Source organism: Populus trichocarpa, chromosome 5 (genome assembly GCF_000002775.5).
Source record: "Populus trichocarpa isolate Nisqually-1 chromosome 5, P.trichocarpa_v4.1, whole genome shotgun sequence".
NCBI classification, from domain to species: Eukaryota; Viridiplantae; Streptophyta; class Magnoliopsida; order Malpighiales; family Salicaceae; genus Populus; species Populus trichocarpa.
This window is the reverse complement of record NC_037289.2, coordinates 7,682,178-7,694,741: the sequence shown is the minus strand read 5'-3', so window position 1 is coordinate 7,694,741 and position 12,564 is coordinate 7,682,178. Positions and strand designations below refer to the sequence as shown.

Here is a 12,564-nt window from a genome sequence, read left to right as displayed (position 1 = left end):
ACCCCATCCCTTCTTTCCTTTTTACATCCCTATGTCGCCGCGCGGGAGGGACACGAGGGCGTAAAAAAGAGGATCCTATCAACTTGTTATGACCTAGGATAATAAGCTCATGAGCTTGGTCTTACGCCCCTTGGTGAAATAATAGAAGCATATTGCGAAGTAACAAGCTCAGTCTGTATTCTGTCGTCCCATATCGCAGAAACAACAAGGGCACAAGCAGGAGCACACTACAAAAGAAAGCTTACTAGCTCTGAATCAATCATACCTTTCTCGGCCTTTTGGCTAAGATCAAGTGTAGTATCTGTTCTTATCAGTTTAATATCTGATACGTGGGCCAATGGCTCACACGATATTAAATTTATTTTTTTAGGGGGAGGGTCCATCACAGTAGCTTGCTACTGGGGCTTTCGAGAGTCGCCTTTGCGCTGCACTATAGCATTGGCTTGGCGCTCCCCACCAACTCTAGTCTGATGTTTTGATTTGTAGTGTGTGAGGTTTCAATGCTTGGTGGGGGGTTCTTCATTTTTCAGAAACCAATTGCAGACTAGAATGATTTTGAGAACAAATTGAAAGGAAGAGAATCCAATGGTTTGATTTGTAGTTTGTGATGGATTTAATGAAAGGAAGTCGTCGTTGATGGTTTCGAGACAGTAAAGTTCTTTACTTTGAACTTCATCCCCCAACTCATGTTCAGGAACTTCTTGGAACGCACACCTCTGTGCTGCTTTTTTTCTTTCGATGTTTATTTAGGTGCTTCTCTTTATCTGTTTTCTTTAGTTTTTCTTAATGATTTTATGGTATTTTTCTGACTATTAAACACTCCTTTTCCTATACCCTAAATCAAAGACCTCGCCATAATCTTGACAATGGTGTTTGTGTGGAGAAGGAGGAAATTCTTGGGGCAGTCCTTCCCTATATACTAGTATTTGTTTTTTCTTAGATTGTTAATTTTTAGGGAACCCTTTATGAATCAGCTTGAGAATGGTTAACAATCTCTGTTATCTGACTACTGATAAGCAAACAACCTAGAAGAGGCCATGGCCATTGTTAACAGAAAATAGATATTGATTTTAACTCTCTCTCAATCCTCATGCTGCCATTGGAACCTGTCTTACATGTTCATTATCTTAGAGACGTGTCTGTGAATTGGGTTTTTGTTGTGATTTTCAAACATGTAACGTTTCCTCCATTATTATCACATCTGATATAACATGCATAGTTTTTCTTGTCTACTTTTTCTTTAGAATATTGGTAGAATATGATTAAAAAAATAGTTTTGCAGAGTCAGGAGCTTGAAAGGAATTGGAGCTTTCCCAAATATATTCTCTGCTCAGCATTCACACATCACTATATCTGGTGTTTTTGCATTCAACAACTTCTCCTCACCAAATTAGTGTTTCTTGCCATGTTTCTTTTTTTTTTTAATTGGATTTTTTCAGTTATTGCTCCTCTCAATGCATACACGTTTTATACTTTGCATGTATTATCTTCCAAGTAGATTGCAATGGCTTTGGATATTTGTAGTCTATGCTTTCGCTGAGGTTTCAGCCGAGCTTTTCATATTCATTTGTTTTTGTGCTGCAATGGTCTGTACTTTTATTTTGGCATTTCAAGTATTCATTTATTTCGATGCAAAATTCTTTGGTTTTCCTTAGTTGATGGCAATTGCTTTGGAGATTGGATTTTTATGTTTCCAACATTGAAACCGAGCCTTTGTAAACAGCTTCATCTGAGACTGGCTACGCTTTTATCCGTTGGTGTTCTTTCCGATCTCAACGCATTTCATCGCTCCACTGAAAATTCCCTCTGCCCCTACCATACTTGATACTCCAGCTTGGCAGTTTCGATTGTCTGTCCAGGGTTAAGCCCTGGGATTTGACGGGGGACTTAAAAAGCCAACTAAAGACATTTTACGCCAAATCATTATAGATAACGCTTGCATCCTCTGTATTACCGCAGCTGCTGGCACAAAGTTAACCAATGCTTATTCCCCAGATACCGTTATTGCTTCTTCTTTAGGAAAAGAAATTCACGATCCATAGGCCCTCTACCTCCATGCGGTATTGCTCCGTCAAGCTTTTACCCATTGCAGAAAATTCCCCACTGCTGCCTCCAGTAGGAGTCCGGGTCGTGTCTCAGTCATAGTGTGGTTGATCATCCTCTCCACACATTTTCTCATCCTCTTTGTAAGGAGAATGAGAAAATGTGTGGAGAGGCGTGTAGAAGCATGGAAAGAGCAATGTAGCTCTATGACATTGTGTAGTTTGCTCTATTGCTCTTAATGAAGCTCTGTCCTATTCTAAATGGTTAATTTATATGATGATTCAAGATATTTATAGATTTTAATTATGTTAGTTTATCTTCTGGAGATTGGTGTAATAATGAAGAATAATTACTTTTCTTTGGAGTTACGTTGATTATTGTTCCTTACTATGTCATTTGATTGAAAAGTTGGTGCTCATAAATTATTTGCGTCGTACAGACATGTGCAGCATTGTGTTGACTTGTTTAGAGCTCATCACTTTGTATTATGGGTTGGCACCCAAATATTTTTTTAAGGTTGGATCGAGAAAATCCAATCGTTTTGCATTTATTATGACTTTTTCTTCATGAGTATTGGAATTTAAACAATCTTATTTTTCCAAAGAAATCTATTTTTTTTTTTGTAAAAAAAGAATCCAAGGTTTTTCTTGTTCTTATATAATTCTCATGTATATAAATACAAGTCCGTTATATTTTTTCTTTGTGATCAATTCTTTCCTTTCCAATCAAGATCTTTTTATGTTTTTCTTGAGCAACTTTTTTCCTAAGAAAAAATAGAGTATTTTGTAGAAGTCTTTACTAAAGATTTCTAAAAAAGCCTGAAAAACAAAAAACAAAATTGGCATTGTCACTATACCTAGGACATAGAGAAAAGGTAAATATTAAAAGGAATTATTAAGAATGGGCTCATAGATCTCAAGGGTGCGACTTATGATGTCGATGGTGTTCTTGATAAGTTGGCAATTGTTGGGAAAACCAAACACTAATCTAAACGAATAAACAATTCACAAGTCCCAATTTTTTTTTCTTTTTTATGCAATCAAAACTAGGATCAACCAATCAATAAAATAATACAATCAATCACACAACTCAGCACCAAAATCCTTATGTGGAAAACCCGATGCGGGAAAAATCACAGGACAGTAATCCACCTAAAAAATTTTCACTATCAACAAATAATGGGTTCACAAGTGTTCTTCCTTAGATCTAACTACATATACATCATCAAGAACAATATAATCTTGAAAGAGAAAAAGGTTTGAGAAAATCTCATAACGCTAATAGCCTTCCCCCCCCCCCCCAACAATCAACATATACACCACCAATCTCCAATCCAATTGTCTAGAATGAAGAGCAACATGTCTAAAAGCTTCTATCAAAATCTCAATCCAATCCAACAATTAACGATCTAGAAATCAGAGAATGAATACAAACTGCTCAATTGTCTCTTTTCTTTCTTTCTCTCGTGCTCTCCTTTTTCCTCTTACAAGGCCTTCCACCATAACAATGTTTTTTAAATTTATTTATATAAGGCAGCCAACACTGTGCACTTAAGAGCATTCCTTTTATTTGAAACATGTTGTGTGTGGTGGTCCCATTATCATATGGTGCAGGACCATCCAACAAATCTCCCCCTTACTTACCATGTAAAGAATTCGTCATACCAGCTATTAGCTTGTAAGTTTCAATTTGGGAGGCTTTACCAAGCTCACTTTCTTTTTACAAAAATCAACATTCTCTCTTGGTATAGGCTTGGTGGTCATATTTGACACATTTTCAATGGTATCTAACCTATGTGCTTTGATTGAGAGTGAAAAATAGGACGCTTATTGACATAGATTGCACCTTGACTGTCATAGTACAACATAAAGTTCTCTTGAACTAGGCTAAGTTCATGTAAGAACTTCATCCATAACAACTCTTTATCCCTTTCAGTAAAAGCAATATATTTAGCCTTTGTAGTAGATAATGCAACATATTTTTACAACTTTAATTGCACCATGAAATTGCTCCCCCTGTATAAGTCATCAAGTATCTTGATATGGACTTTCTAGAATCAACATCGCCAACCATATTTGCATCTGTGTATCCATCAAACAAATGTTTACCATTTCCTAAACATAAGCTTAACCTAAAAGTACATTTGAGATACTCGAGTATCCATTTCACTGTTAACTAGTGTTCTTTACCAAGATTGGAGAGAAAGCGACTAACCACACCAACTGTATAAGTTATATCCAGCCTTATGCAAATCATGACATACATCAAGCTACCAACTGTAGATGTATAAGGAACCTGTTTCATCTCATTTCTTTCTTTGTCACTTGAAGGACACTGTTTAAAACTTAGTTTAAAATGGCTTGCAAGTGGAGAACAAACAGGTTTAGAGTTGCTTTTGTTAAATCTCTCAAGTATCTTTTGAACATAACTCTTCAAAGATAGCCAAAGTTTCTCATACTTCCTATCATGAGTAATCTTCATGCCAAGAATCTATTTTGTTGGTCCTAAGTCTTTCATTGCAAAAGACTTGCTTAACTCTCTTTTCAAACTCTAAATCTTCTTAATTAGCATTATGACCAACAATCATCATATCATCCATATATAACAAGAGAATAATAGAGTTTCCATTTGAAAACCTTTTCATAAACACACAATATTAGAAGTGGTTCTATCATAACCATGTTACATCATGAAAGAATCAATTTTTTTATACCATTGCTTTGGAGATTGAAAACAGGGGTGAAATTGGAGAAAATTAAAAGTTTAATGATTAATTGAAGGTCAACTTGCATAAATCTATGACCAAAGACTAATATGAAAAAGACGTTGAAATTTAGGGCTAACATTGAAGTTTGGCAAGGGCAAAATTGCATAAAATTAGAAGTTTAGGGTCAATTAGGGGTGCAATTGTAAGAAATTAAAATTCAGAGGACCAAATTGAACTTTGACCAAATTCCTATATTAAAACCCTAAATCCCAAAATAACATCATTTTGATAATAAAAAAATAAGACCAGACGACGCATCGTTTAGTAATTTTCATCTTCTTCTTCATTTTGCCAAAAAAAGCTGCTCGAGTGGCCTCTTTCCCAAGGCATTTAATACTTAATCTCTCCATCAAATTTGACAAAACTTGCACGCAAATGATGGTCTGACATCTTCCTACAACATAATATTGTCCTTTCTGGTCAATTGATGTCAGGCACTGCACCAAAGTGGCCAGCCCAACTAGCCTTCAAATGTCAAAATCGGACAGTTCATAATGGCCACTTTGAGCCAACAATTGAGATCCTTTGGGGTTGAATCAAAGGCTAAGATTTGACACCATTAAAAATAAAATATCCATCTTCCACCTCCTATAAATAGAGGTGGATTTCATGGCCCGAGAAAGGAGAAATTAGAAGCCAAAGTCAGCAAAAACCAATTTCTTTCCCCGGTCTTTATTTTCCCTCTTGACCACCTCATTTTGCCACTCCCTCCGCCTCATCTCAGCCGCCAGCGCCGCCACTAACCACTCCTTGATCTTATTTGCACCACCAGGAACACCGTCAGCAACCGTCTGCCTCTGACCAGGTAAGCTGCCTCTTCTTTTCCTCCTCCAAAACATCCCTTCATGCTAGCCACTACATGCAAAATTTGCATGCAGTGGTTGCTTAATTAATTTGCATAATGGGCTGTACCCATTTTGACCCAGCCTTGATGGCCAAACCGTGTCGGATCCAACCCACTCCTAAAAAAATAAAAAAGATAAAAAGAAGAAGAGTTTATTGAGCCACCGGTCGGCCCAACCCGATTTATATTTAATAATAATAATAATAATAATATGAAAAAATCCAAAAATTATCGAGGGTCATTTTAAAATATTTGTCATTTTAAAGCATCAGGTTGTATATTTATACTATAAGACACAGATCTGGTATTAAAATACCCGGTTTGCTCCAAAACTTTTCTTAAAAAAAACTGAAAATTCAAAAAACTTTAAATTAATTTCCTCTTTTAAAAAAAATAAAAACAAAAAAAATATTTTTTTTCATGCATACGACCAAATCCTAAAAGTTTTCCAAGCATGTTTTCATACAAAAATAGAAAAGAATTTGCATCTTTCTCATATTTTAAAAATGAAAAAAAATAAATATCATAATTAGTTTATGATTATCTATTAGGATTTGACCAAAATGTCAAAAACCCTTCACCAATCATTTTGTTCATTTTATATTAAGGTTTAGTGTAGACTTTAATATTTTGAGGTGTAAAACTAAACATTAGAATATACTCTTAGATATTAAAGATACAAAAAAATAAAAACAATGCTTATTTCTAAATCAATCCATAAATACTTATTTTAATTTCAAATTCAGTCACCAACTTCAATTATTCTAAATCAAATCAAATTTTATCTTGTCAAATTAAGTATCAACCAAGTGTTGATTTTTTTCCTCACACCACGAGAACTCCACAAGAAGCCAATCAAGGATAAACCTTGAGTGACCGTAACCAAGGAAAAAAAAAAAAAACTTAAGGGGCACTATTACAATCCAGTGGTTTTGTTTTTATGCTACAGTGAAACCCAAAAGCATTTTTTAGTTTCTTTTAATAATTAATAATAATTGTTGTAATATAGAATTGGCACAGTCGAATCCTTATTTCCAGAGATAATATTTAGTATAAACTGTACAGAAGCTCTATGTTACAGAAAAATAGTTATAATCTAACTCGGTTGATTGGATTCCTCAATCTTGAACCCAGATACCTTCGCAAGCTCAGACAATTCTTGATCTCCACTCAAAACCTGCAAGAAACACCTTACGTGAATGAGAATATCACTTTATATAGGGAAAAAAATAGAGAGAGAACTTCTTCTAGTATGATTCAATGGCTGTTTAGTACAGCTTTCAATGCTGATTGGAACGAGTTAATAATCAATTAGTGGTATCTAATCTAATCTAATCAAACAAACTGAGCTGCCTAAAATCCTATAGCAGCGAAAAACAAAACATGTTTCCTAGAATCTTACAGGAATGGGAATTGAGCCAAATACTTTAACCTATGCTACTACAAGTAATGTGAGTTCAGAAAAAAAGAGGCCACTGATAGATGATGCTGTCTTTTTGGTCAAGGAATAGCGAAAGCTCGATACATTTAAATATCCATACCTGACCATTGATCACCCATGTTGGAAATCCTTCAAGTTTAGCATCTGCACATGCCTTTATCATCTTAGTTCCTTTCCTAAATCCATTAGGGAAGCATTCCACATAGTTCAACAGTTCTGCTGCCTCCTTCCCAAACATCTATGCATCAATAGCATGAAGAAAATATTATAACTAGCCACATATCACTGTTTGGAAACATGCCAGAATTGAAAAAGGTTCTTTACAAAATATTAGGTACTTGGGATAATTCAAAATTTATTTTCTTCGATAAAACAGGCAAACAAATCAAATAGTGATTTGTTTGTCTCTGCAAATTTGCATGTGCTCTATTCAGATAACTGTGTATTCATATGTCGGGATAAATGGAAAGCAAACTTTATTTCACTTTATGCAATGATGTCTCACTATAAAAAATGTGCCATATTCAGATAACTTTTGATTTTACATTTCAAATATCCATCTGCTGTTAGCATACTGGTAAAGATCACCAAGGGAATTAATATTGAACTCAAACAGTAAATAATGCTAGTTTTTGGTGTCAATTTCATTTCAAATTCCACATTGTTTGCAAGGATTATCAAGTGAACGTTGAGAAGACTGTCAAACTCTCGCATACTACCACTAATAAAGAAGAATAAAGTACCTGTTTTTGTTCTTGGCAATGTGAACACCAGAAAGCTCCATACATTTTAGCTCCTGTAGATTGTAGATGTCTTGCAAGAGATATAGCAAAAGGACTCGAAGGTGTGGTTATCTCAGTGGTAAAATATTCCAGGTTAATATCAGCCACGCTGCTATCATAGAGATGAAGATGGAAATATGTCAGGGCACAGATTCCCTTGCAAAAAGAATGCGGACCATGCACATCACGGTATCTTAAAACTGAAAACATAAACAAAACAGTATAGAAGCATGACAATGGCCAAGCAACATATAACCATCTTAACAACTGCAAACAGTGCACTCTGACATACTCACCAGGGCAAATACTAACTTATGAACTCAATTGAATTCTGCATCTACCAGGTTAGTAGCGTTGATTAGTGAATTGAATTGACAAAGTATAAGAGTTCCAACGTTGAGAATTATATACAGCCAGACTTTCATAAATGGAAAAAAAAAAAAAAAGTTTACGTGTAGAGTATGCTAATGAAAGTGAAACAGAAATGCTATGATCCTTGAAAAGATGTTATTCACCTTGAGCTGGCACGTTGGAGTGTAGCATATGAGGTGTTCAATGAAAAAATCACCACGCTTGCTATACATAGCTGTAAACCCAAAAACTTTTGTATCTCTTCCAAACCAAAATCCTATTTTGTACAGCCAAAAAGAGGGAAGCAGAAATTGAATCAAATCATTTTATGAACCTGATAAGAGGCGTGTCCAATATATTAAAAAAGAGAAAAACAAGCACAAGAAACCACACCTTTAAAGTGATGAAAAACAAGCTGAATGACAAGAAAGCTGACAATAAACAGTAAGTGCAAGATGTCCCTGAAAACTTTGTGCTCAAAATGTACAAGAAATATCCACTAGCAACTGCCATTGAGGTAGTGCACCCAAGTAAAAGCAAGCGACCATTAGACTCCTCGATACCAAAGGGAAACTTCTTTCCAGACCACTGTAAACCAAGTGCTGCCACTAGACCATATGATATCATTCCTATCAATGGAAGAGGAACACCTGGAATGAAAATGTAAAAGGGAGATATCACATTACTGGCAAATTTATTCTGTTTTGTGGTTACATAGAAAAATTCTAAAGATAGACTATACAGTAAAAACAATAAATGACAACAAAAGAAAATCTAATGACAGTCACGAGGATCAAGACTGTCACACCCATGCAATGCACATTAATATGTGATCACATGTCATCATTCTCAAATCAGAATTGTGCATGTAATAAACATATAAAGCATCCGCACATGGTTCCCACCATGTTCATTTTGCAAATAAATGTTTAACTAAAGACTCAAATTTGGCAGACTGGATCTAAGTGCAATAGGAATGACCATTTGACCGGTCATTTATATTAAGCTTGAAATTAGACCCCTATACAATAATGTTCAACAATTTTTCTTTCTCGTTATTGCTTAAAAGAATTCCTGCCCATTTCCACCACCATTGCCAAGATGTCGATTGAGCACTATACTTTCAAGACTTACAATAGACCCCAAAGAAGTCTTCTACTCCACCAATCTTTCCTATCCCATGTTCAACCTTCGTCCCCTTCTTCCTGGTTTGTACCCAACACCTTTTCTTTGCACTTCTCCAATTACTTTATACGATAATCACCGCTTCTAGTTTAGTGGAACATGTGGGTCTTCCGTTTCTCTTTTCTTCCCTCTCTGTTTTTTCAGTTATGATGAATGACAAGGTAAGGAAAAAAAAATAGTAAACTCCTAACCTGTTAAAATACATGAAACAAGATCCTCTTTTACCCTACAATTAAATCATCACGTTTTGTTTTTTTTTTTAATTACATTGAACTAATGAATACTCTGCTTCTTGACAGCAACATATAAACACTCCTAAATTTGAAATCAAAACCAACATGACAACTGTTAAAAAAACTTGGCTTATTTGTTTTCGAACATCCTCTGACAATTTGACTGCTATTAGCATTCCTCATAATAATAACTGCCTTGTTCTCAATAATTAACAAACTAAACAGAATAGAAGAACAAAATGCTTTGAAAATTAATAATGAACATACCAAAAACCACTGCATAATCACTGCTAAGAACATCACCACAGTTGCCACCACCAATTGGGCAAAAAGCATCAGAATTTGTGAGCTTGAGGAATGTTAAGTATGCAGTTTCAAGAAACCCAACACCACCAAGACCTGCACACCAATTATAAGTAGAAACACTTGAAGAAGACAATAAAGAAGCTGAGTTTGAAGGAGATGGTGCCGTTTCAGGTGGTTCTGAATCAGTCTCTTGACTTGGCCCTGAAGAAGGCATGCACTTTAGTTTCCAACACCAACCCTTCTTCAAGAGATAAACAAAGAAGAAGTCAGCGAATTGAAACGAAGATTATGAAGTGAAACTGGAATGAATATAGAGAGAGCAGCAAAACCTTGAATTGGGTTAGTTGGGCAGTGAGAGTAGGTGGTGGAGAGGGAGAAAGTGATGTTCTTGAAGAGAAGAACGGAGGAGATGTGATGTTGAGGAAACTTGCCATTGCTGTCTGATTCTCTCTCTGTGTTCTTCAGTGTACAAGAATCATGGGCGAGATCGTTTTTAAGTTATTGCCTTTTTCTGAGATGAAACTTCGACATTGAAAATGTGTTTTGAGTCTAAAGATCAAGTCGGTTTGTGACTCAAGCCCAACGAATGACCCATATAATTTGGGGCCTGCTTTCTTTCGGTTGAGTCGTAACAATTTAGATTAGTTTTTAAATTGTTTTTTAAAATATATTAAAATAATATATATTTTATTTTTTAAAATTAATTTTTAATATAAATATATAAAAGCGATCTAGTAATTTATAAAAAGAAATAACAATTTAAAATTTTTCAATAATACTTCACATTCTAAGTACAGAAAAAAATTACTTGTTTTTTTTATTTTTTAAAAATGGAAAAAGTAATTCTCCCTATGACCATTGTATATTTGATGGGTTTTGAACTTTGGGGTGGATTTTGAATTCCATATTAATAAATATACACAGTGATATTAATAAATAAATACAACAAATGATGAACGCAAGCAGTATTTATTGATAATTAAGCATAACCAATAGCCTCTATAATCCTTAAAATTTAAGTATTTGACTTGTCTTAAAATCAAAGTTTTAATTAAATTTAATTATTATCAAATTATTTCAGGTAAGCACAGTCATAATCATTTACGATAAATACAACTATTATAATGATAGATTCTTATAAAATAAAACTATTTTGTATGGAAAACAATTATTAATATTATTAGAGTTTGCAAAGAGAGGAAAATATTGTCTCTCGGGTTTTTCACCTTTGCTCTCTCTTTTTTTTTGTTAGCAATGCATCTCTCTTTCCCTGTATTAGTGCAAGTCCTTCTGAAAAGCTACTTGATGCAAAAGGTTACATGGAATCTCCAGTCATGTGTTCTCCATCACTGTGTAGAGCATCATCCATCGCTATGGAAGATGATGCCATTCATGTTTCTTTCTTCCACTAAATCCACTGGCCTTTCTTCTTGGTGCGGTCTCTGGTTCATCAAGCTCAATCCCTCCAGGAACTCTACCTTCCCCGTTAAATTCATTCTCCCAATCAAGCCATCCATCATCCATGCCATTGCTCCAGGCGAAAGAGGTTGCTCTATTCTTGGTTCATTAATTCCCCGCTTCTCCATGCGAAGAAGGTCTCTCGTCACTGACTTCTTGTCCCGTGCTCTGAACTTCCTTTTGCAGCCTCCAATATCTCTTGCCTCGTCATTCCTTAAAAACTTGGCATGGTCTTAAACTTTTTACTTGGACCATGAAGAGCTACATAGGCTGCTTCTTGATCATCTCTAGGCACTTTTTTACAAATCTTCACGCCACGATATTGTTGAACTCCAGAGAAATGATCCTCGAAATTGAAGTGGTACGTAGCTGCACATTCTAATTAACTCACAAAACTTGCACTTCCAACTATTCCCCGTCCTCTTGTCTTCGGTATCTAACATACTATAACAGCATTAATGACTGCATGCTAAGAATTTCTGTACGCTGCATTACCTGAACAGCGCATAAAACAAGAAACAAGACCTTGAATAATAGTTAGAATTAAAATTAATTTGGTGAAAGTACCAATTTATGGAGTGAAATTAATAATATGTACGAAGAAAGAATGTGCATGTACTGAAGTTCCTTTAAATCTTGTACTAGAAAATTTTCACTTCGTACTATCAAACGGCCATACCGCAACTTTGAAAGGGTTAAATTTCTTTTCAGGAAACGGTAAAAATAAGGGCTGTTGCTAAACCAGAGGCAGCCATCCCAAGCAACAGAAGATTGTGCACGTACTAAGGATAAGTTTTATCTCTCTCGCTTGTCTTTTATGCCTAGTACTACAGAGTGTTTTCTATACTCACTGAGTAAGTTCAGATTTGAATTTTAGCTTAAAGTTTATTACCGTTCAGTTTTATGTTTTTAAGTAAAATTTCAAATTAAATCGTTGAATTAAACTGAAACTTTATTAAAAAAAATTTAAAAATAATTTTTTTTGTTAGAATAAAATTTTAGATGAATATGAGTTTGGAGAGATCTTATTATAGAGACCGAAATGAACTATATGAATTTTATTTTTATTTTTTTTTATTTATGAGCTTTCTATTTAGCAAAAAAAAAATTTCTATAATAATATGGCAGCTTGTTATGAGACTTTTTTAATTTTA

General features: G+C 34.8%; 1 protein-coding gene and 1 non-coding gene across 4 annotated transcripts; one reads left to right on the top strand and one right to left on the bottom strand.

The window, feature by feature from the left end:
- The first annotated feature begins 261 nt into the window (after window positions 1–261).
- LOC112327731 (U2 spliceosomal RNA) lies at window positions 262–457 on the top strand. Its single transcript, XR_002982153.1, has one exon. It is a non-coding gene; the product is annotated as a U2 spliceosomal RNA (small nuclear RNA).
- Window positions 458–6,606: 6,149 nt separating this feature from the next.
- LOC18099120 (thiol-disulfide oxidoreductase LTO1) lies at window positions 6,607–10,499 on the bottom strand. Of its 3 annotated transcripts, none has more exons than XM_024600805.2 (7): window positions 10,282–10,499; window positions 9,914–10,190; window positions 8,622–8,878; window positions 8,393–8,505; window positions 7,839–7,989; window positions 7,196–7,333; window positions 6,607–6,831 (listed from the first exon to the last, which is right to left on the bottom strand). In XM_024600805.2, exons 1-7 carry the CDS (start codon window positions 10,384–10,386, stop codon window positions 6,751–6,753), a joined length of 1,122 nt encoding a protein of 373 aa, XP_024456573.1. In that variant the 5' UTR covers window positions 10,387–10,499; the 3' UTR covers window positions 6,607–6,750. The 3 variants fall into 3 exon arrangements, with proteins under 3 accessions (XP_024456573.1, XP_024456571.1, XP_006383027.1); XM_024600803.2 differs by having other exon boundaries at window positions 9,914–10,193; window positions 10,282–10,497; XM_006382965.3 differs by having other exon boundaries at window positions 7,839–7,986; window positions 9,914–10,193; window positions 10,282–10,497.
- Window positions 10,500–12,564: the final 2,065 nt, after the last annotated feature.